The following is a 22,127-nucleotide window of genomic DNA, read 5'->3' on the forward strand; positions in this document are numbered from 1 at the left end:
GTTTAATTAATTTATTGATAGTGTAGTGTTAGGTTAATTGTAGGTAATTGTAGGTAGTTTATTTAATTAATTTATTGATACGGTAGTGTTAGGTTTAATTATATCTTAGGTTAGGATTTATTTTACAGGTAAATTTGTTATTATTTTAACTAGGTAACTATTAAATAGTTCTTAACTATTTAATAGCTATTGTACCTGGTTAAAATAATTACAAAGTTGCCTGTAAAATAAATATTAATCCTAAAATAGCTATAATATAATTATAATTTATATTGTAGCTATATTAGGATTTATTTTACAGGTAAGTATTTAGCTTTAAATAGGAATAAGTTATTTAATAAGAGTTAATTAATTTCGTTAGATGTAAATTATATTTAAGTTAGGGGGGTGTTAGTGTTAGGGTTAGACTTAGCTTTAGGGGTTAATCCATTTATTATAGTAGCGATGAGCTCCGGTCGTCAGATTAGGGGTTAATAATTGAAGTTAGGTGTCGGCGATGTTAGGGAGGGCAGATTAGGGGTTAATACTATTTATGATAGGGTTAGTGAGGCGGGTTAGGGGTTAATAACTTTATTATAGTAGCGGTGCGGTCCGCTCGGCAGATTAGGGGTTAATAAGTGTAGGCAGGTGTCGGCGACGTTGTGGGGGGCAGATTAGGGGTTAATAAATATAATATAGGGGTCGGCGATGTTAGGGCAGCAGATTAGGGGTACATAGGGATAACGTAGGTTGCGGCGGTTTACGGAGCGGCAGATTAGGGGTTAAAAAAATATGCAGGGGTCAGCGATAGCGGGAGCGGCAGATTAGGGGTTAATAAGTGTAAGGTTAGGGGTGTTTAGACTCGGGGTACATGTTAGAGTGTTAGGTGCAGACGTAGGAAGTGTTTCCCCATAGGAAACAATGGGGCTGCGTTAGGAGCTGAACGCTGCTTTTTTGCAGGTGTTAGGTTTTTTTTCAGCTCAAACAGCCCCATTGATTCCTATGGGGATATCGTGCACGAGCACGTTTTTGAGGCTGGCCGCGTCCGTAAGCAACTCTGGTATCGAGAGTTGCATTTGCGGTAAAAATGCTCTACGCTCCTTTTTTGGAGCCTAACGCAGCATTTGTTTGAACTCTCGATACCAGAGTTAAATTTATGGTGCGGCCAGAAAAAAGCCCGCGGAGCGTTAACAGCCCTTCTACCGCCAAACTCCAAATCTAGGCCTTGGATTGTACAAAGGGGCTCACGCCCTATGTAACCGCACAGAAATCAGTTGCCTAAAGTATTTTAACCGTTTTAAAATACTATTTACTTACTTAGAAAAGGTAACTTATATAAAGTGGCAAGGTTGGCACCAGTTTATTTGCCATAAATAGCGTTGGGCCAGGCTGAGAACATGTCTCTCCTATGATGGGGCTCACATTCTGTATATATCCACACAGAAATGAGTGGCCCAAAGTATTTTACCCTTTCAAAATACCATTTACTTATTCAGAAAAGGTAAATGTATGAGGTGACCACGTTGGCACAAGTTTTTTTTCTACAAAAAGCTTTGGGCCAGGCTGAAAACATGTTTATTCTATGAAGGGGCTCACTCCTTGTATATATCCACACAGTAATGAGGGCCCAAATGATTTTAACCCTTTTAAAATATCTGATTCCTTTTTAGAAAAAGGTAAAATATATGGGGTGACAAGGTTGTCACCAGTTTGCTTCAAAAAGCGTTGGGCCAAGATGAGAACATGTTTATTCTATGGAGAGATTCACGCCCTGTATATATCGACAAAGAAGTGAGTGGTCCAAAGGATTTTAACCCTTTTAAAATACTAGTTACTTATTCAGAAATTTAAAAATACATGAGATGGCAACGTTGGCACCAGTTTGTTTGCTACAAAAAACGTTGGGCCAAGCTAAGAACATATTTATCCTATTAAGGGACTCACTCCTGGTATATATCCACACAGTAAAGAGTGGCACAAAGAATTTTAAGCCGTTTGAAATACCAGTTATTTATTTAGAAAATGTCAAATTAAGTGGCAAGGTTGGCAATAGTTTTTTTTTTTTTTGCCATAGAAACCATTGGGCCAGGCTGAAAACATGTTTATCCTATGTAGGGCTTCACGCCGTGTATGTATCCACGCAGAAATTAATGGCCCAAAGTATTTTAATCCTTTTAAAATACCAGTTACTTATTCGGAAAAAGGTAAAATATATGAAGTGTATATCAATGAGATAGGTATAGAACTGCCTTGTTCATCAAGTTATGGTTCCATCTATAACCAATACACTCATATTCCTTAAGGGAGAGCAGGGGGTGCCCTAGTGGTTGGTATACAGTGTAATCCCAAAGAAAAATAAAAAATAAAACTACTATTTGGCACACACTTAAATACATAGGTAGATCCGCAGAAAGGGAGCCAAAAAAATAAAACAACTTTTACTGTCAAATATTAAAATACAAATATTGGAGCATCTGGATTAAACACATTATAATTGTCTATTTCAAAATAAGACAATAATCATTGAGGCTCTAAGTTTGCATTAAGCAGATTCCAACACTGTCAGAGGCCCATTGTAAGATGTCCACCAAGATAGAAAAAGATCCCTAAAAAACTACTATGATTTGGTGCTACCCACATAGGTGGTGAAGGGTGGGGCTTATCAGACTATCTCTTGGTAGGCAGCTGCTTACAATTATTGTGAAAAAAATACGGCTTGCAGTGACTAAGGAATGGCCAGAATTTCCTGTATATCATTCACAGAGAGCACACAAATAAAGTATAACCATGTCCAGATTACTCACAGACAGGTGAACACCTAAAGCACGTTTCTCCTGGGCTTTTTTAGAGCCTCGACGATTTGACAGTAAAAGTTAAGTTGTATTTATTTTTTTGCTCCCTTTCTGCAGATCTACCTATGTGTTTAAGTGTGTGCCAAATAGGGGATTTCTTTTTTGGGGGATTACAAAATATATGAAGTGACAAGGTTGTCACCAATTTGTTTGCCATAAAGAGCGTTGTGCCAGGCTGTTAACATGTCTGTTGTATGATGGGGTTCACACCCTGTATATATCCACATATAAATGAGTGGCCCACAGGATTTTAACCCATTTAAAATATCAGTTACTCAAAATTGTGCAATGTTTGCAATCTGTATAGTGCAATATAAGATGATTTTTTTTTATAAAATGTAATTTTGTTTAGGTTTTTGTAAAGTGTATTATTTTATTTAAAATAAAAATAACTGTAGATATCTTTATTACAAATTGCAATCAGTTGCAGAATAAGAAGCTGAGTGATTAAGAAGACACAGTGGCTACCTTATAAATGACAATCAGCATAAACCACTGTGAATGAACATTAAGAACAAGAAAGCTGCAAAATGTTTCGTTTTCAGAATGATTGTCTATAGGTTGTTTGTTACATTAAAGTTGATTTAAAAAAAAAAAAAGCAAAGAAAAAAAAAAGCTTTGAGTGGAGGTCACATGTTTCCTGTCTAGAGTGGAACTCCAGTCTGCAGCTAGAGATCCTTCTCCAGGAAGCTGCAATTTAGATACCTGCACACCTACTTCCGGTAAATCTCTTTTACGTATGGTCACAATTGTCATGTGACTTGTGACATCACAGGTCCTTCTGCTGGAAGGGAAGTAGCTGCTACTTTCAGGAAATATAAGGGGTGGAGTTATTGCCTCAGAAGTGAACCTACTTGCTACTCGTGTGTTTTGTTTATAGTGCGGTAAGTACACGACTGTGTAATTGTGTAGTGTTATGTGCGTGTGCATAAAGTGCTGGGGAGAGGTGGTGTAATGTGCGAGACAGATGGTACGGTATATGTTGTATAATGTGCTAGAGAAGAGGCTATGTGTGTATGAGATGTGGTCCACTATAAAATTAAATATCTCAAAATAAAAAACTTGCGTAGAGGGGGGTTGCTGTGCGTGTGAAACAGAGGGAACATCTCTATAACGTATATATCTGTATATAAGGTACTGGGGAGGGGGGCTGTATGCTTGAGGCTGAGGGAACATCTCTATTAATTTGATATATCTGTATATAAGGTACTAAAGGGGAGGGCGGTGTGTGTGAGACAAAAGGAACCTCTATAATATTATATATGGGTAAAAGGCACTAAGAAGGCTGTATCTGTGTGAGACAAAGGGAATCTCTGTTTAATATATCTTTATATAGGGTACTAGGGAGGGGGCTGTGTGTGTGAGGCAGAGGTAACCTCTGCAATACAATATGTATGTTATGGAAAATGATGCAAAAATCTAACTTTTTTGCATTTGATATGATATATTTATGTATTTTAAAGTTAGATGGTTCTCTGTAGTGTTATATGTCAATATATAAAAGGCTGTGTGTGTAACAGATGGTACCTTTCTATATTATTATATTGCTGTGTATAAGGTGCTATGTGTGTGTGATAGATGGTACCTCTCTATAGTGTTATATGTCTGTGTATACAGCGCTGTGTGTATGTAACAAATTGTAACTGTCTATAGTAGTATATGTCTGTGTATAAGGTTTTAGGGAAGGGCTGTGTGTGTATGTGAGCAGAGGGAACATTTCTATAATCTATATTTTATACAAGGTTCTGGAGAGAAGGCTGAGAGCAACATGGGTCCTTTATCTAATATTATATATTGGTATATAAGGTGCTGGAAAGAGGCTGTGTGTGAGATCTAGAGGGAACCTCTCTAAAATATTATATATCTCTATATAAGATACTGGGGATGGGGCTATATGTGTGTGAGGCAAATGGATCCCCTTTATGATATAATATGTATGTAATGTAAACTGTATTTAATATGATGACTTGATAATATTTGGGTATTTCTGTTAACTAAAATTATTTTTTAAAAGTGCTTGGTTTGCTGTAAAAAAATAAATAAAAAAAAAATAGTATAACTTCTGTGGGTAGCTCACAGAAAAATGTCAGATACAGGTGTTGCTTACTCATAATTCGTCATTTCCCCCTATGACAATGAAATGTACTAGAATCTCTCGTTGCGTTGAACAAGACAATGTCTGACAAGAACCAAACCTCAGACCTTCCTGATGCACACAGAGATAAGCAGGATGTCACGTGCATGTACCCTAGTTTTGTCATCAGAATGGAATAATATTTACATTAAAGTGATTGTAAATCCAACAAATAAAGGAGCTTTCAGCATGAAGTATTTTATACTTCATGACTAAAAGTCCCCTGTTCTAATTGTAAATCCTATCGCAAGTTCGTCATTTCCGGCGTCATACTTGACGCCGAGACCTTTCACACGGTTGCGTCATTAGTGACGCAAGTGTGTCATTTCCGGTTATTTTTTGGCGCCAAAAAAGTTTAGTTACGTTGTGCGTCATACTTGGCGCCAAACTTTTTCATTATTTCAATACCCCATTGATGTTTGCCTCTTGATTTTTTCTCTATAAGAGGGCTATGCTATTTGCATTTTTTCCCATTCCTGAAACTGTCATATAAGGAAATAGATAATTTTGCTTTATATGTTGTTTTTTCTCTTACATTTTGCAAGATGTCTTACTTTGATCCTGCCTCAGAAGCTTCTGCTGGAACATTACTGCCTGACATCGGTTCTACCAAAGCTAAGTGCATTTGTTGTAAAATTGAAGAAATTATATCACCGAATGTCATTTGTAATAGTTGTTTTGATAAACTTTTACATGCAGATAATGTGTCCATCAGTAATAGTACATTGCCAGTTGCAGTTCCTTCAACTTCTAATGTGCATAATATACCTGTAAATTTTAAAGAATTTGTTTCTGATTCTATTCTTAAGGCTTTGTCTGCATTTCCACCTTCAAATAAATGTAATAGGTCTTTTAAAACTTCTCATTTAGTTGATGAAATTTCAAATGACCAACAATATAATTTATCCTCTTCTGATGAGGATCTATCTGATTCAGAAGATCCTCCTCAGACATTGACACTGACAAATCTACTTATTTATTTAAAATTGAGTATATGCGTTCTTTATTAAAAGAAGTGTTAATTACTTTGGATATTGAGGTAACCAGTCCTCTTGACGTTCAGTCTAATAAACGTTTAAATGCTGTTTTTAAACCTCCTGTGGTTTCTCCAGGGTTTTTTTTTTTTTTTCCTATTCCTGAGGCTATTTCTGATATAATTTCTAAGGAATGGAATAAGCCAGGTACTTCTTTTATTCCTTCTTCAAGGTTTAAAAAATTGTATCCTTTGCCAGCAAAATCTATAGAGTTTTAGGAAAAGGTCCCCAGAGTTGATGGGGCTATTTCTACTCTTGCTAAACGTACCACTATTCCTATGTAAGATAGTACTTCCTTTAAGGATCCTTTAGATAGGAAGCTTGAATCTTATCTAAGGAAGACCTATTTATATTCAGGTCATCTTCTCAGACCTGCAATTTATTTGGCTGATGTTGCAGCTGCATCAACTTTCTGGTTGGTGAATTTAACGCAACAAGAATTGTATTCTGACATATCTAGCATTATTCGCTTACTGAAACATGCTAATCATTTTATTTGTGATGTTAGATCCATGTCTTTAGCTATATTAGCTAGAAGAGCTTTGTGGCTTAAATCTTGGAATGCTGATATGACATCTAATTCTAGATTACTATCTCTCTCTTTCCAAGGTAATAATTTATTTCGTTCTCAGTTGGATTCTATTATTTCAACTGTTACTGGGGGAAAGGGAGTTTTTCTGCCTCAGGATAAAAAACCTAAGGGTAAATCTAAGGCTTCTAACCGTTTTCGTTCCTTTCTTCAGAATAAGGAACAAAAACTCTATCCTCCCCCCCAAGGAATCTGCCTCCAATTGGAAGCCTTCCTCAAATTGGAATAAATCCAAGCCTTTTAGGAAACCAAAGTCAGCCCCTAAGTCCGCACGAAGGTGCGGCCCTCATTCCAGCTCAGCTGGTAGGGGGCAGATTAAGGTTTTTCAAGGATATTTGGATAAAATCTGTTCAAAATCAATGGATTCAAAGCATTGTCTCTCAAGGGTATTGAATAGGATTCAGAGTAAGACCTCCTGTGAGAAGATTTTTTCTCTCACGTATCCCAGTAAATCCAGTAAAAGCTCAGGCTTTCCTGAAGTGTGTTTCAGACCTGGAGTCTTCAGGGGTAATCATGCCAGTTCCTCTTCTGGAACAAGGCTTGGGGTTTTATTCAAATCTATTCATTGTCCCAAAGAAGAAAAATTTATTCAGACCAGTTCTGGATCTGAAAATTTTGAATCGTAAGATTCAAGATGGTGACTATAAGGACTATTCTGCCTTTTGTTCAGCGAGGACATTTTATGTCCACAATAGACTTGCAGGATGCATACCTTCATATTCCGATTCATCCAGAACATTATCAGTTTCTGAGATTCTCTTTTCTAGACAAGCATTGCCAATTTGTTGCTCTTCCATTTGGCCTAGCAACCGCTCCAAGAATCTTTTCAAAGGTTCTGGGTGTCCTACTCTCTGTAATCAGAGAACAGGGTATTGCAGTGTTTCCTTATTTGGACGATATCTTAGTACTAGCTCAGTCTTTACGTACTGCAGAATCTCACACAAATCAACTAGTGTTGTTTCTTCGGAAACATGGTTGGAGGATCAATTTACCAAAAGTTTCTTGATTCCTCAGACAAGGGTCACCTTTTTAGGCTTCCAGATAGATTCAGTGTCCATGACTCTGTCTCTAACAGACAAGAGACGTTTAAAATTGGTTGCAGCCTGCCGGCACCTTCAGTCTCAGTCATTCCCTTCAGTGGCTATGTGCATGGAAGTTTTAGGTCTCATGACTGCAGCATCGGACGCGATCCCCTTTGTTCGTTTTCACATGAGACCTCTTCAGCTTTGTATGCTGAATCAATGGTGCAGGGATTATACAAAGATATCACAATTAATATCCTTAAATCCCAATTTACGACGCTCTCTGACATGGTGGATAGATCACCATTGTTTAGTTCAAGTGGCTTCTTTTGTTCGGCCAACCTGGACTGTGATCACAACAGATGCGAGTCTTTCAGGTTGGGGAGCTGTTTGAGGATCTCTGACAGCACAAGGGGTTTGGAAATCTCAAGAGGCGAGATTGCCAATAAATATTTTAGAACTCTGTGCAATTCTCAGAGCTCTTCAGTTTCGGCCTCTGTTAAAGAGAGAACCGTTCATTTGTTTTCAGACAGACATTATCACAACAGTGGCATATGTCAATCATCAGGTTGGGACTCACAGTCCCCAAGCTATGAAAGAAGTATCTTGAATACTTGTTTGGGCGGAATCCAGCTCCTGTCTAATCTCTGCGGTGCATATCCCAGGTGTAGACAATTGGGAAGCGGATTATCTCAGCCGCCAGACTTTACATCCAGGGGAGTGATCTCTCCATCCAGATGTTTTTTCTCAGATTGTTCAGATGTGGGGTCTTCCAGAGATAGATCTCATGGCCTCTCATCTAAACAAGAAACTTCCCAGGTACCTGTCCAGGTCCAGGGATGTTCAGGTGGAAGCAGTGGATGTGCTGACACTTCCTTGGTGTTATCATCCTGTTTATCTTCCCGCCTCTAGTTCTCCTTCCAAGAGTGATTTCCAAAATCATCATGGAACAATCATTTGTGTTGCTGGTAGCGCCAGCATGGCCACACAGGTTTTGGTATGCGGATCTGGTTCGGATGTCCAGTTGCCCGCCTTGGCCACTTCCGTTACGGCCAGACCTACTATCTCAAGGTCCGTTTTTCCATCAGGATCTCAAATCATTAAATTTGAAGGTATGGAAATTGAATGCTTAGTACTAAGTCATAGGGCGCCATGTACTAAGCTTCGAAGTGACCGTCCGTCTGTATTTCCGCGTCAAAATTCGCTCACGATCTGCTTCTCGTATGTACCAATCTGCGACCTGCTCGAAAAACCACTATTTTCATCAGCGATCGTAATTTTACTCAACTCATCGTTCCAAAGCCTTTTTCCACTTACTACATGTTCGATCGCACGTAAATTCGCTGTAATTGGAAATTATGAATTTTACAACTAATCCGCCCGCTCCAACTTTCACTGTAACTTCGCGTGATTTGCTTCGCGACCATTTAGGTAGCGAATACAATAGAAAACTATAGGGGGTATCAACCTGATGCCAGGTAGAAGTACTTAAGTGAAAGGAGTAGACTACTATTGTAGCATTATTGGTTTTTGGATCAGTGAATGAAGATGGAGACACTTTTACACATGTTTCTTTTCCGATTAATTCAATTACGAGGAAGAAGGGCTATACAGGCACCAGTTGACAACTTGCAAAGAAGGAGAGGTAGAAGAATTAGAGTCCCTAGAGTTTTCCTTCCACGTATGGGTTTGGAAAGCATTTCTGATCGAGAGATTATCCAGAGATTCCGTTTGGACAGAGAAGCTATTATGCAACTTTACAATGAAATAGCAGAATACCTTGAACCAATGACAGCGCGTTCACAAGCCATACCCGGACTATTAAAACTGTTGGCAGCCTTACACTTTTTTGCCACCGGTTCATTCCAAGCTGTGTCTAGCGTTATAATTGGATAGATTTCTGGGAAAATGCACATTCTTATACATGTCAGCAGCCAGACGTTGCCGCTTGTCTGGCGATTATGACATCTAGATCGTCACGTGGGTAAAGAACTAAACCAATCAGGTCGCAGACTGCTTCTTAACTTTGCTCTTTCGCGCCGAACGAAGCTTCAAAGTTATCAATAATCCGATTGTCTTCGACACACAATAGACGCAAAATTTTACGGCTTGGTTTTTAGTACATTCATGTAACGAAGTGCCATCCGCATGGTGCGAATGCCGGCGGGTTATTTCGATACGGTCTGTGCGAAAAAATTGACGCCTTAGTACATGGCGCCCATAGAGGTTTCTCTGACTCAGTGATTGATACTATGTTACAAGCTCGTAAATCAGTCTCTAGGAAGATTTATTATAGAGTTTGGAAGACTTACATTTCATGGTGTTCTTCTCATAAATTCTCCTGGCATTCTTTTAGAATTCCTAGAATTTTACAGTTTCTTCAGGATGGTTTGGATAAGGGTTTGTCTGCAAGTTCCTTGAAAGGACAAATCTCCGCTTTTTCTGTTTTATTTCACAGAAAGATTGCTATACTTCCTTATATACACTGTTTTGTTCAGGCTTTAGTTCGTATTAAGCCTGTCATTAAATCAATTTCTCCTTTTTGGAGTCTATATTTGGTTTTGAAAGCTTTACAGGCTCCTCCATTTGAGCCTATGCATTCTTTGGACATTAGACTACTTTCTTGGAAAGTGTTGTTCCTTTTGGCTATCTCTTCTGCTAGAAGAGTTTCTGAGCTATCTGCTCTTTCTTGTGAATCTCCTTTTCTGATTTTTCATCAGGATAAGGCGGTTTTGCGGACTTCATTTGTATTTTTCCTTAAGGTTGTGAATTCTAACAACATTAGTAGAGAAATTGTTGTCCCTTCCTTGTGTCCTAATCCTAAGAATCCTTTGGAAAGATCGTTACATTCTTTGGATGTGATGAGAGCTTTGAAATATTATGTTGAAGCTACTTAAGATTTCAGGAAGACTTCTAGACTTTTTGTTATATTTTCTGGTCCTAGGAAAGGTCAGAAGGCCTCTGCTATTTCCTTGGCCTCTTGGTTAAAGCTTTTGATTCTTCAAGCTTATTTGGAGTCGGGTCAAGCCCCGTCTCAGAGAATTATAGCTCATTCTACTAGATCAGTCTCCACTTCGTGGGCTTTTAAGAATGAAGCTTCAGTTGATCAGATTTGCAAAGCAGCGACTTGGTCCTCTTTGCATACATTTACTAAATTCTACCATTTTTATGTATTTGCTTCTTCGGAAGCAGTTTTTGGTAGAAAAGTTCTTCAGGCAGCTGTTTCAGTTTGATTCTTCTGCTTTTGATTTAAGTTTTTTTCTTTCAAAAATGAAAATAAACTTATTCTTTTGGGTTGTGGATTAATTATTTCAGCGGTATATGGCTGTTTTTATTTTATTCCCTCCCTCTCTAGTGACTCTTGAGTGGAGATCCACATCTTGGGTATTGATATCCCATATGTCACTAGCTCATGGACTCTTGCCAATTACATGAAAGAAAACATAATTTATGTAAGAACTTACCTGATAAATTCATTTCTTTCATATTGGCAAGAGTCCATGAGGCCCACCCTTTTTATGGTGGTTATGATTTTTTGTATAAAGCACAATTATTTCCAAATTTCCTTTGTTGATGCTTTCTACTCCTTTCTTTATCACCCCACTGCTTGGCTATTCGTTAAACTGAATTGTGGGTGTGGTGAGGGGTGTATTTATAGGCATTTTGAGGTTTGGGAAACTTTGCCCCTCCTGGTAGGATTGTATATCCCATATGTCACTAGCTCATGGACTCCTGCCAATATGAAAGAAATGAATTTATCAGGTAAGTTCTTACATAAATTATGTTTATATATATATATATATATATATATATATATATAACAACCAATAAAGCAAAAGACCCCACCCCCAGAATTAAAAAAAACGCCAAGTGGTTATCATGGACACCACAATAAACAGAATAAATACACACCCACAAGCTTATCCAATGGGAAAGCAAGAAACATAGTGAGAACAAACAAATGAAAAGAGTAGGAGAAAAAAAGAAAAATGGACAACAATGATTTAAGGATAAGTTAGGACATATATATGTACACATAATGTATTAATTTTCAGGCTTGTGTATTCACATCAAAATCACCTCGAGCAACAAAAACTATCGTTAAATCCTCACGCTAATAAACAGAGACAAAGGGACTGCTTAGCGAAGTACATTTTTAAAACTTAAACCAGGAAGATAGAACACAAGATGCCACATCGTACCTACCCAATTATAAATCCAGACATGCATCACTACTCGGGCCACATAATTCAGCTGCATCACAAAAGAACCGCATAATAAAGCAAACAGCGAAAAGGCGCTAGAAAAACAACACAGTGGCAGCGTGCAGCTGGAGGAGGAGGCGCAAGATGCGTCATCACGTATTCACAGCTGAGTAAACAGACAGCTGATCCTGCTGCTCACACGCTGTCACTAAAAAACAAAAGGGGTTAGTGCAGAGGCCTAAACACATCGGGCAAACCGCAAATGGACAGCCAAATATGTAAAATAGTAATAAGCAGCACACAAAGGACACATAGAAAAATAAATGAATAATAAGCACACAAAATGACCGCACTAGTCAATAACAAATTAGCTAAAGAGGAACCCGCAACTAAATCTTAGAGCCAGATGTCACATATACTCAAAACTAATGGCTCATAGGGGGAGACATCTACATGGGTCACCCCGCAAATGGGACAAACTAATAGAAACAACTATTTAAATAGGACTACTACAAAAATTGCCCCATAAGATGACAACAAGATATGGCCAAAAAAATCTTATGGATGAGGGAACTCACTTAAACGAGGATGGACAAAACAGTGCATCATGGCTAGTGTTTAGAATAATAAGAGTAATCATAATGATAGACGAATGGCTTGTAGGCTCTCAAAAGTATGGATCAAGTGGAAGGCTCATCAAAGCAAGCAGTGCCAGTCCAACATGGAATTTAATCCATGTGGCTGTATAGTATTCAATCGGTAAGTCCATTTTGCTTCACTCTGAAGGAGGACCTTGTTCCTGTCACCACCCCTTCTCAGGGGTGGGACGTGGTCAATTAGGACAAAGCAAAGGTCCGTTGGATTGTGACCAGCCTCCAAAAAATGTCTTGCAACGGGTTGTTCGCTCTTCTGATTCTTGATTGCAGCTCTGATGGCCGATCAATGATTCGCCATCCTTGTACGGGCATCATCGGATGTTTTTCCCACATAGAACTTGGCACAACTGCAGCTCAACAGATATGCGGGTGACCAAATGTACAAATGTATCCCCTGGAAGCATAGGGTTCTAAGTAGTGCATCCTTTGCACCAATAACATCCCAATTTCTTTGGTTGGAGACAGGTAGTCTCCTGATAGCAGTGACTGGGGTCTGTCTTCATGGACAGTGGCAAATTAGGGTCACTTTGTAAGATATGCCAGTAATCACGAAGACTCTTCCCAGTCAATCTTGAATCAGGGGAATATTTAGTGACAAAGGTCATATGTGGAGTAATAGGCTCATCCTTCTTCAGATGTGTTAAGCTTGACTCAGTACTTTTTTCTATTGCCTGTCTGATGGTCCTTGGATGGTAGCCCCTATCCAGAAACTTTTTACTCATCACTTCAAGTTGCAGTGATTGATTGTGATTGTCACTGTTGTTCCTAATGACTCTTGTCAGTTGGGCTTGTCCAGAATTACAGCGATTACAAACATGAGATTACGGGACAACTACAGGATACCAACACATACCACAAGCTAACAGGCGATCCAACCCTAACTTTTCAAAATTTGATCTGTACCACAATTGAAAAAGGACATTTAAACGGATGGATTGATGCAGATACGGTTACTTTTTTAAAAGTCCCACACCCAATTTGTCCTATTTTATATACCTTGCCTAAAGTACATAAGGACATTGAACATCCTCCAGGACGACCAATCGTCTCTGTCAGGGGCTCTTGTACATCCAAACTGGCAATTTATGTAGATTACTATCTCCAACCGTGTGTGCAGCAAATGACATCCTTCTTGAGGGATTCATCACAGCTATTGGATCTATTACAACCACTACTGATTGAGGATCACTGGTTACTTGTCACTGCAGACGTCACAAGTCTGTATACTATTATACCGCATGAGGATGGTGTGTCCGTGCATAAATATCCGTATGTAGGTCCACCAGTGGATCTTTTGATAGTTATTAGATCTGAGCCTCACTCTCAACTATTTTCGCTTTTGAATGCACAACCATGATGGTATACCAGAAGACAGAGGTAGCATTCTATAAAAGATACATTGATGACCTGTTCATAATATGGACAGGGTCCGAACAAGATCTTAATGCATGGTTCACGACTTTGAACCAGTTGGATAGCCCTGTGAAGTTTAAAATCACATACCATCATGAATCTGTGGATTTTCTTGACTTACGAATTTATAAAGTTGGTAACAAACTAGGTACCACTCTCTATCACAAAACTACTGACAGAATTTCACTCCTTCATGCTACTAGTTGTCATCCTGAAGCACTCCTACAGGCTATACCACAAGCCCGACTAACAAGAGTCATTAGGAACAACAGTGACAATCACAATCAATCACTGCAATTTGAAGCGATGAGTAAAATGTTTCTGGATAGGGGCTACCTGTCAGGGTGCCAGGAATCAGACTGAGACAAGAAGTGCAAAAATAATCACACCTTTATTAATAGCAAAAAAATAATAAAAAGTCCACAAGACAAATTACAAGCCAGGAATCAAAACCAGAGCTGGTAGTCAGACGAGCTGAGTCAGGAGTCAAAGCGAGTAGTCAGACGAGCCGGAATCAGGAACAAGGAAAACAACAGAGCCAGGAACAAGCCAGGGATCAGGAACCAGGAGGGACGTCAGACAGCCAGGTAATACACAGGAGCTCTCACAAACAGGTCTGAGACAACACAAGGGGAAAGCATACTAAACAGAGGCCCTTTAAATAATAAGTGATGACATCACAATTCTGAGACTGCATCCTGTCTCACACGGATGATGTTCACCAGTCTAGCCATAAGAGGACGTGCAGGAAATGAGCAGCATCAAACAGTATGCACCAAAGTCAGCAAGAGAGGTGAGTAAAATGGCTGCCAGCAGCACATGGCAAACAGATCAGGGAAAAAACCCTGACACTACCACCCAAGGACCATCAGACAGGCAATAGAAAAAAGTACAGAGTCAAGCTTAACACATCTGAAGAAGGATGAGCCTATTACTCCACGTATGACCTTTGTCACTAAATATTCCCCTGATTCAAGATTGACTGTGAAGAGTCTTCATGATCACTGGCATATCTTACAAAGTGACCCTAATTTGCCACTGTCCAATTGGGCACCACCAAGGGTAGGCTACAAAAAGAATACCAGTTAGAGGTATCTCCTCATGAAGACAGACCCCAGTCACTGCTATCAGGAGACTACCTGTCTCCAACCAAAGAAATTGGGATGTTATCGGTGCACAGGATGCACTACTTGGAACCCTATGCTTCCAGGGGCCACATTTGGTCACCCTCATAAGAAGAAAAAAATTACCATAAGACATCGGTTGACTTGCACAACATAGTATGTAGTATATCTGTTGAGCTGCAGTTGTACCAAGTTCTATGTGGGAAAAACATCCGATGATGCCCGTACAAGGATGGCGAATCATCGATCGACCATCAGAGCTGCAATCAAGAATCAGAAGAGCGATCAACCATTGCAAGACATTTTTTTGGAGGCTGGTCACAATCCAACGGACCTTCGCTTTGTCCTAATTGACCACGTCCCACCCGTGAGAAGGGGTGGTGACAGGAACAAGGTCCTCCTTCAGATTGAAGCAAAATGGACTTACGGATTGAATACTATACAGCCACATGGATTAAATTCCATGTTGGACTGGCACTGCTTCCTTTGATGAGCCTTCCACTTGATCCATGCTTTTGAGAGTCTACGAGCCATTCGTCTATGATTACTAGTCTAAATACTAGCCATGATGCACTGTTTTGTCCATCCTCGTTTAAGTGAGTTCCCTCATGCATAAGATTTTTTTGGCCATATCTTGTTGTTATCTTATGGGGCATTTTTGTAGTAGTCCTATTTAAATAGTGGTTTCTATTTGTTTGTCCCGTTTGCAGGGCGACCCATGTAGATATCTCTCCCTATGAGCCATTAGTTTTGAGTATATGTGACATCTGGCTCTAAGATTTAGTTGTGGATTCCTCTTTAGCCTGTGTTTGAAGCTAATTTGTTATTGACTAGTGCGGTCATTTTGTGGCTGTTTGTTCTTTTGTGTGCTTATTATTCATTTATTTTTCTATGTGTCCTTTGTGTGCTGCTTATTACTATTTTACATATTTGGCTGTCCATTTGCGGTTTGCCCGATGTGTTTATGCCTCTGCACTAACCCCTTTTGTTTTTCATAGTGACAGCGTGTGAGCAGCAGTATCAGCTGTCTGTCTGTTTACTCAGCTGTGAATACGTGATGACGCATCTTGCCCCTCCTCCTCCGGCTGCATGCTGCCACTGTGTTGTTTTTCTAGCACCTCTTCGCTGTTTGCTTTATTATGGGGTTCTTTTGTGATGCAACTGAATTATGTGGCCCGAGTAGTGATGCATGTCTGGATTTATATTTGGGTAGGTATTATGTGGCATCTTGTGTTCTATCTTGCTGGTTTAAGTTTTAAAAATGTACTTCGCTAAGCAGTCCCTTTGTCTCTGTTTATTAGCGTGAGGATTTAACGATAAGTTTTGTTGCTCAAGGTGATTTTGATGTGAATGCACATGCCTGTACATTAATACATTATGTGTACATATATATGTCCTAACTTATCCTTAAATCATTGTTGTCCATTTTTCTTTTTTTCTCCTACTCTTTTCATTTGTTTGTTGTCACTATGTTTCTTGCTTTCCCATTGGATAAGCTTGTGGGTGTGTTTTTATTCTGTTTATTGTGGTTTCCATGATAACCACTTGGCATTTTTTTTTATTCTGGGGGTGGGGTCTTTTGCTTTATTGGTTGTTTGTCTCTATAAATGAATATTTCACTGTGTTTCCTTGTCTGAGGAAGGGGATACGGTCCCCGAAACATCACAAATAAAGGCACATACTTTAAAAGTCCAGCGAGTGCAAGCCTTCTGTCTACTTCTATTCATGTTTTTGCATGCACCCTGGCAAGTTGACCTAGCTGTGCGAGTGCTCTCCCATTGCATGTATGTATGTGTGTGTGTGTGTATGTATATGTATGTATGTGTGTGTGTGTATATATACATATGTACATACATATATAGGCAAAATTTGTAATTGAAAATTACAGACTAAGAGGCTAACACAGCTGTGCAGAATGGGACGCTGACTACAAGCACGGGACAAATAAGATATCAGCTGAGATTGTCGTGCTTAAAGTGCTATCTTACAAAGCACTTTAAGCACATTTATATAAACATTGCAATTTCATGTGAGCTTTAGGATGATCAGTAAGTTGTTGCTAATTTTGTAAATAGTAACTTTATGTAAGTTTTATATTTAACAAATATTCTCAATGTACAGGCCGTACTGATGTGACTCCTTCAGCTGGGTCAGCAGTTGAGCACAGAGGAGAACCGTATGTGTGTGATCACGTTAAGACTGAGGAGGATGAAGTTCCTATAAATACAGCTACAGGTGATTAGCGCATATTAAGTAATGGAAAAATTCTATGATGGCTTAATTTTGTCTTTTATTTTGTGTCTATGATATTTGGGTTACAGAGAAGTGTGCAGGGGAGCGTGTATATGTGTTCTGTCCTTTTTACACTGGTTGCATCTAAGTGTGTACATATGTATGTTACATGTAAATGTGCATGTGTGTTGTTTCTGATGCATGGGAGTCACAGAGAAGTGTACATTTATGTTGTTTGTGTGAAGTACACAGGTTACAGGCAAGTGTGCATGTATGTTGTGTAAGGTGCATGTGAGTTGTAGGTTAGTGTGTACATATTAATAATAAAGACTAATCAGAATGAGGGGGCGCTAGTGTGAAGACAGATATACTAAATATGTAAAATAGACAATAGATCCTATCTATTATATTAATAAAATAGTATAGAATGATGTACATACAAAAATAGATGATATATTAACACTTTAAAAATGTGAAAGTGAGTCCTCTTTAGATCCAAAGGAACATATACTGGCTGCCTCCTCCTCGCCGACTGGTCCGGGTTAACTATGAAGAATAAGGAAGAACAGAGGGGCGCCTCGTGTAGTATCATCGAGTATATGTGAATACAATATACAAAAAGCCAAGTGGGTACTCATGCAGTGGAGGCTCCTCTATAGGAGCACTTGAGCATGTGAACCCCCTGACCCCTGATGAACAAAAAAAAAAAAGAGTGAGAAATAAAAAAAAAAATTACATTTTTAAACCTTTTTTGCTGATTTAAATTAAAAAAAAATCCTCCAGGCTCCACTGCAGTTTTGACTAAACATTTAAAATTGCCGTTTTTAATTATTTAGGCTGAAAGTGGAATGGTCTTTTGCCTAATACTTCTATCTATCGCACATGGTGTGCAGTGTGATAGATAGAAGTATAGGCAAAAGCACTTTCCACTTTCAGCCTGCATTGCCTTCAGCGCCACCTACAGGCCAGCCCATAGTTTTCCTAACCGCACAGCTCTTAGTGTGCGAGAGCCACTTGCTGTCACGTGACACTTGCACACTAAGAGCTGTGTGTGTGGAAGGAGGAGCATCGTGGGCTTCAATCAGTTCAGAGTCAGACTGTCTTCAGATAGTGACGTGAGGCTGAGCCGTGAGGAGGACGGAGGTGCAGAGGAGAGCAGAGAAGCTGCTGGAACAGTTAGCTCCTGTTAGGTGAGGCATCAAGCCATCAAATACTGTGTATATAACCGGTAAAGTGCAGTAAACTGTCTACAGCAGTCAAGCAGTGTATAGAAGGTTGCAGACTCAGTCTCAGGCAGAGAGAATGTGGGGGGAGGGGATTGCAGATCGTGTACTGTACAGAGGTTGCATCATTACACTGATTCTGTATTATTTGCACAGGGCTTTTTTCAGGCAGAATACAAACTTTTCGAATCCTGTCAGAGCAGCCACTGCATGATCTGCAATCCCCTCCCCCCACATTCTCTCTGCCTGAGACTGAGCCATGCACACAGACTGAAGGGAGTGAAAGCAAAAAACAGAGGTAAGGGGAGCCAGGGGTTTGCTTGGCTTAATTACATGATTTGTGTTATCAGTGCCAGTCTGGGTAAGAGCTGTCAGCCTCCCTCTCTGCAGCTTAAAAAGTTGAACAGTTTATTTAGTTTATTTAACCCATTTGCTCCTACATAGACAACTTACTTATTATTTTTTTATGTCCTTATACTGCCCCAGTGACAGGACTCTTGTACCCAGTATATGTGTGGGTGTATATATATATATATATATATATATATATATAAAATATGTTAACTGCAGGGTGTATGTGGTGCTCTTGTCTTTCAATATACACAGGTTAGTTATGTACATACCTCACACACAGACTTTAACAACACACAGTATTACACATAACACACTGCCCTCACCTTGTACATAAGGATGTGTTAAGGTAACTGGCAGAGTGTGTATGTATGTATATATATATATTTTTATATATATATATATATATATACACACATTAAAATGGGCGGAGCCATCTGAGGGGCGGAGCTAGTGCTCCCCCATCTTCAAAAGTCACCAGCCGCCACTGTACTCACGTATTCCTTGAGCACACTAATGTGCTGGTAGGTGCAGGCTGTAGACTTTAACAGGTGTAACAGCTCACCCACAACAAGAATTTCCCGTGTGCTGTAGTGCTGGGATAAAGCGAGAACAAAAGAAGGCACTACATGTGCGGATCACTTAGAGTACAATTATGTTAACTTTAGCAGAATGCTAAATGGGTACTCACATTTAAGCCAAGCACACCAATGTGCTGGTAGGAGCAGGCTGGCATATTGGGGGAAGGTGTGTCAGCTCACCCCATATAAAGGACTCCAAATAAGCTGTATTCAGGAGCATAAAGGTTTGGATGGTTGGTCTCCCATATATTTTGATCAAAGTCGCAGGTAGGTAAGGTATATCCACTCAAAGAGTTTTTTATAAAAAATATAGTATTTATTAAAAACAAAATTAAAATCAACAATACAAAAAAGTGTAATAGGGGTATTCCAATATCCCCCTAAAACTGCAACGCGTTTCTCGGCTTAACACGCCGTTTCCTCAGGCATATGTTCACCTTACCACTAACCCTGCTTTAAGTACCTGCTCCCTAACACAATTGGACATTTTCCTCCCTTTACAACTGACTATGATTTAGATCATGTGATAAAGGGGTTAAATTTTAAAACCACTTTTGATACACTGTTAGCTGTCAGTCGATATAAACTATATGATATCAAAAAAGGAAATATAAGACAAGCCTTCACCATTGACGGCTAAATCTAATAGGACAAATATTTAGATAAATCACAAAAGGTTTTTAAAAAATTCGTTATAAGCCACCATTGACGCTGTGATAGCTGTCAGCCGATATAAACTATAAGACGATCAAAGGGGCGGCAGTAAGAGCAAACACACCTCTGTTTTGATAGGTCCCTTCGTTAGCACTTACGCCCTATACCGGCGAAAGTACATATGGGCCAATCAAATTCCAGCTGAGACTAAACACGGAAGTGTATCACGCTTGATGTACATTTGTAATTCAGAGCACTCAAACATTGAATGATGGCCAGTGATACACTTCTAAATCGATACAATTAGAAACAATGATAATATAGACATCTTCGTTTTAAAAAGGGAAATTAATAAACTACATATACAAAGGTAGGATCTGAGAGTATATAAGTGGGAGACTTTGTTTTTTGCTCTTTGAAAAAACGAGAGCTCTATCGAATAATAGGCGAAAAATGACAAGTTTCTTCAATCATTACTTACCGAAACCAAGTGGTGGGTTTTATTTATTTAAATGTGAAATATGAGACCCATATCGTATGGAAGAAGGGTTAATCGTTTCTGGAATTGTATAAGATTGTTGTGAGACAATTAAGTATAACAATTAGCTGAACATATGAAACACTGAGAACAGTGGAGCTGATCGCGATGAGCATTTTTTTTATCAATGTAGATACGATACAATATAAACCATGATGATTAACTACTATTTCCAAAAATATGAAATGATATGTTTTTGACAAAATGAAATGTATATAACTTTGGATGGGAAAGGATTCATGTCTAGTCGGAATGCTGTTACTGCTTATTTATATGTACAGTGTAATATAATGAACACATATATTGTCAAGTGTATGAAATGAAAGGATATGCTTTTTGACAAAAGGGAAGAAAGAAATGTATGATGGGAAAGGATTTATTTTATGTTTGATAGCTGTGGCTGTTTATGCATTTAAACAGGGTAACTCAATGGATGCATTATGTGTCTTACAATGGCTATATCATACATAAAGCAATATAATTTGAACACCTGTCAATTACATAGGCAGATTCAGAGCCAGCAGGTGTATCACATTAATTAGAGAACACGCCCCCCTAAAGGGAGGAAAATGTCCATTTGTGTTAGGGAGCAGGTACTTAAAGCAGGGTTAGTGGTAAGGTGAACATATGCCTGAGGAAACGGCGTGTTAAGTCGAGAAACGCGTTGCAGTTTTAGGGGGATATTGGAATACCCCTATTCCACTTTTTTGTATTGTTGTTTTTAATTTTGTTTTTAATAAATGATATATTTTTATGAAAAAACTCCTTGAGTGGATATACCTTACCCACCGACTTTGATCAAAATATATGGGAGACCAACCATCCAAACCTTTATGCTCCTGAATACAGCTTATTTGGAGTCCTTTATATGGGGTGAGCTGACACACCTTCCCCCAATCTGCCAGCCTGCTCCTACCAGCACATTGGTGTGCTTGGCCTAAATGTGAGTACCCATTTGGCATTCTGCTAAAGTTAACATAAATGTACTCTAAGTGATCCGCACATGTAGTGCCTTCTTTTGTTCTAGCTTTATAGCTGTTACACCTGTTAAAATCTACAGCCTGCACCTACCAGAACATTAGTGTGCTCAAGGAATACGTGAGTACCCACTTGGCTTTTTGTATATTGTATTCACATATACTCGATGATACTACACATGAGGCGCCCTCTGTTCTTACTTATTCTTCATAGTGTGTACATATGTTGTGTCTGAGGCATGTAGCGTACAAACTACTTGCACATACATGTGTATTCTCACTGTACAGCCCATACTGTTGTACATATGTTGTCTATGACAAACGCTGGTTACAGGTGAGTGTGTACAGATGTTGTCTATGAGAAACGCTGGTTACAGGTGAGTGTGTACAGATGTTTTCTGTGAGATACGCTGGTTTCAGGTGAGTGTGTACAGATGTTGCCTGTGAGATACGCTGGTTACAGGTGAGTGTGTAAAGATATAAATAAAAAGAAAGAAGCGCTCAACCTGGGAACGAACAATAGCATAATAGCTTGTTCTATGGCTAGTTACCACCCTAGAAGC

The 22,127-nt window shown here is 39.1% G+C and overlaps 1 protein-coding gene across 1 annotated transcript in view; it reads left to right on the plus strand.

The window, feature by feature from the left end:
* Positions 1-22,127, plus strand: part of LOC128657376 (zinc finger protein 547-like) — a 243,522-nt gene that overhangs the window by 138,950 nt on the left and 82,445 nt on the right. The window contains exon 5 of the mRNA XM_053711704.1: positions 17,130-17,243. Coding sequence (XP_053567679.1) covers positions 17,130-17,243 — 114 coding nt within the window. The remainder of the gene's footprint in view (positions 1-17,129; positions 17,244-22,127) is intronic.

This window comes from Bombina bombina, chromosome 4 (assembly GCF_027579735.1).
Source record: "Bombina bombina isolate aBomBom1 chromosome 4, aBomBom1.pri, whole genome shotgun sequence".
NCBI lineage: Eukaryota > Metazoa > Chordata > Amphibia > Anura > Bombinatoridae > Bombina > Bombina bombina.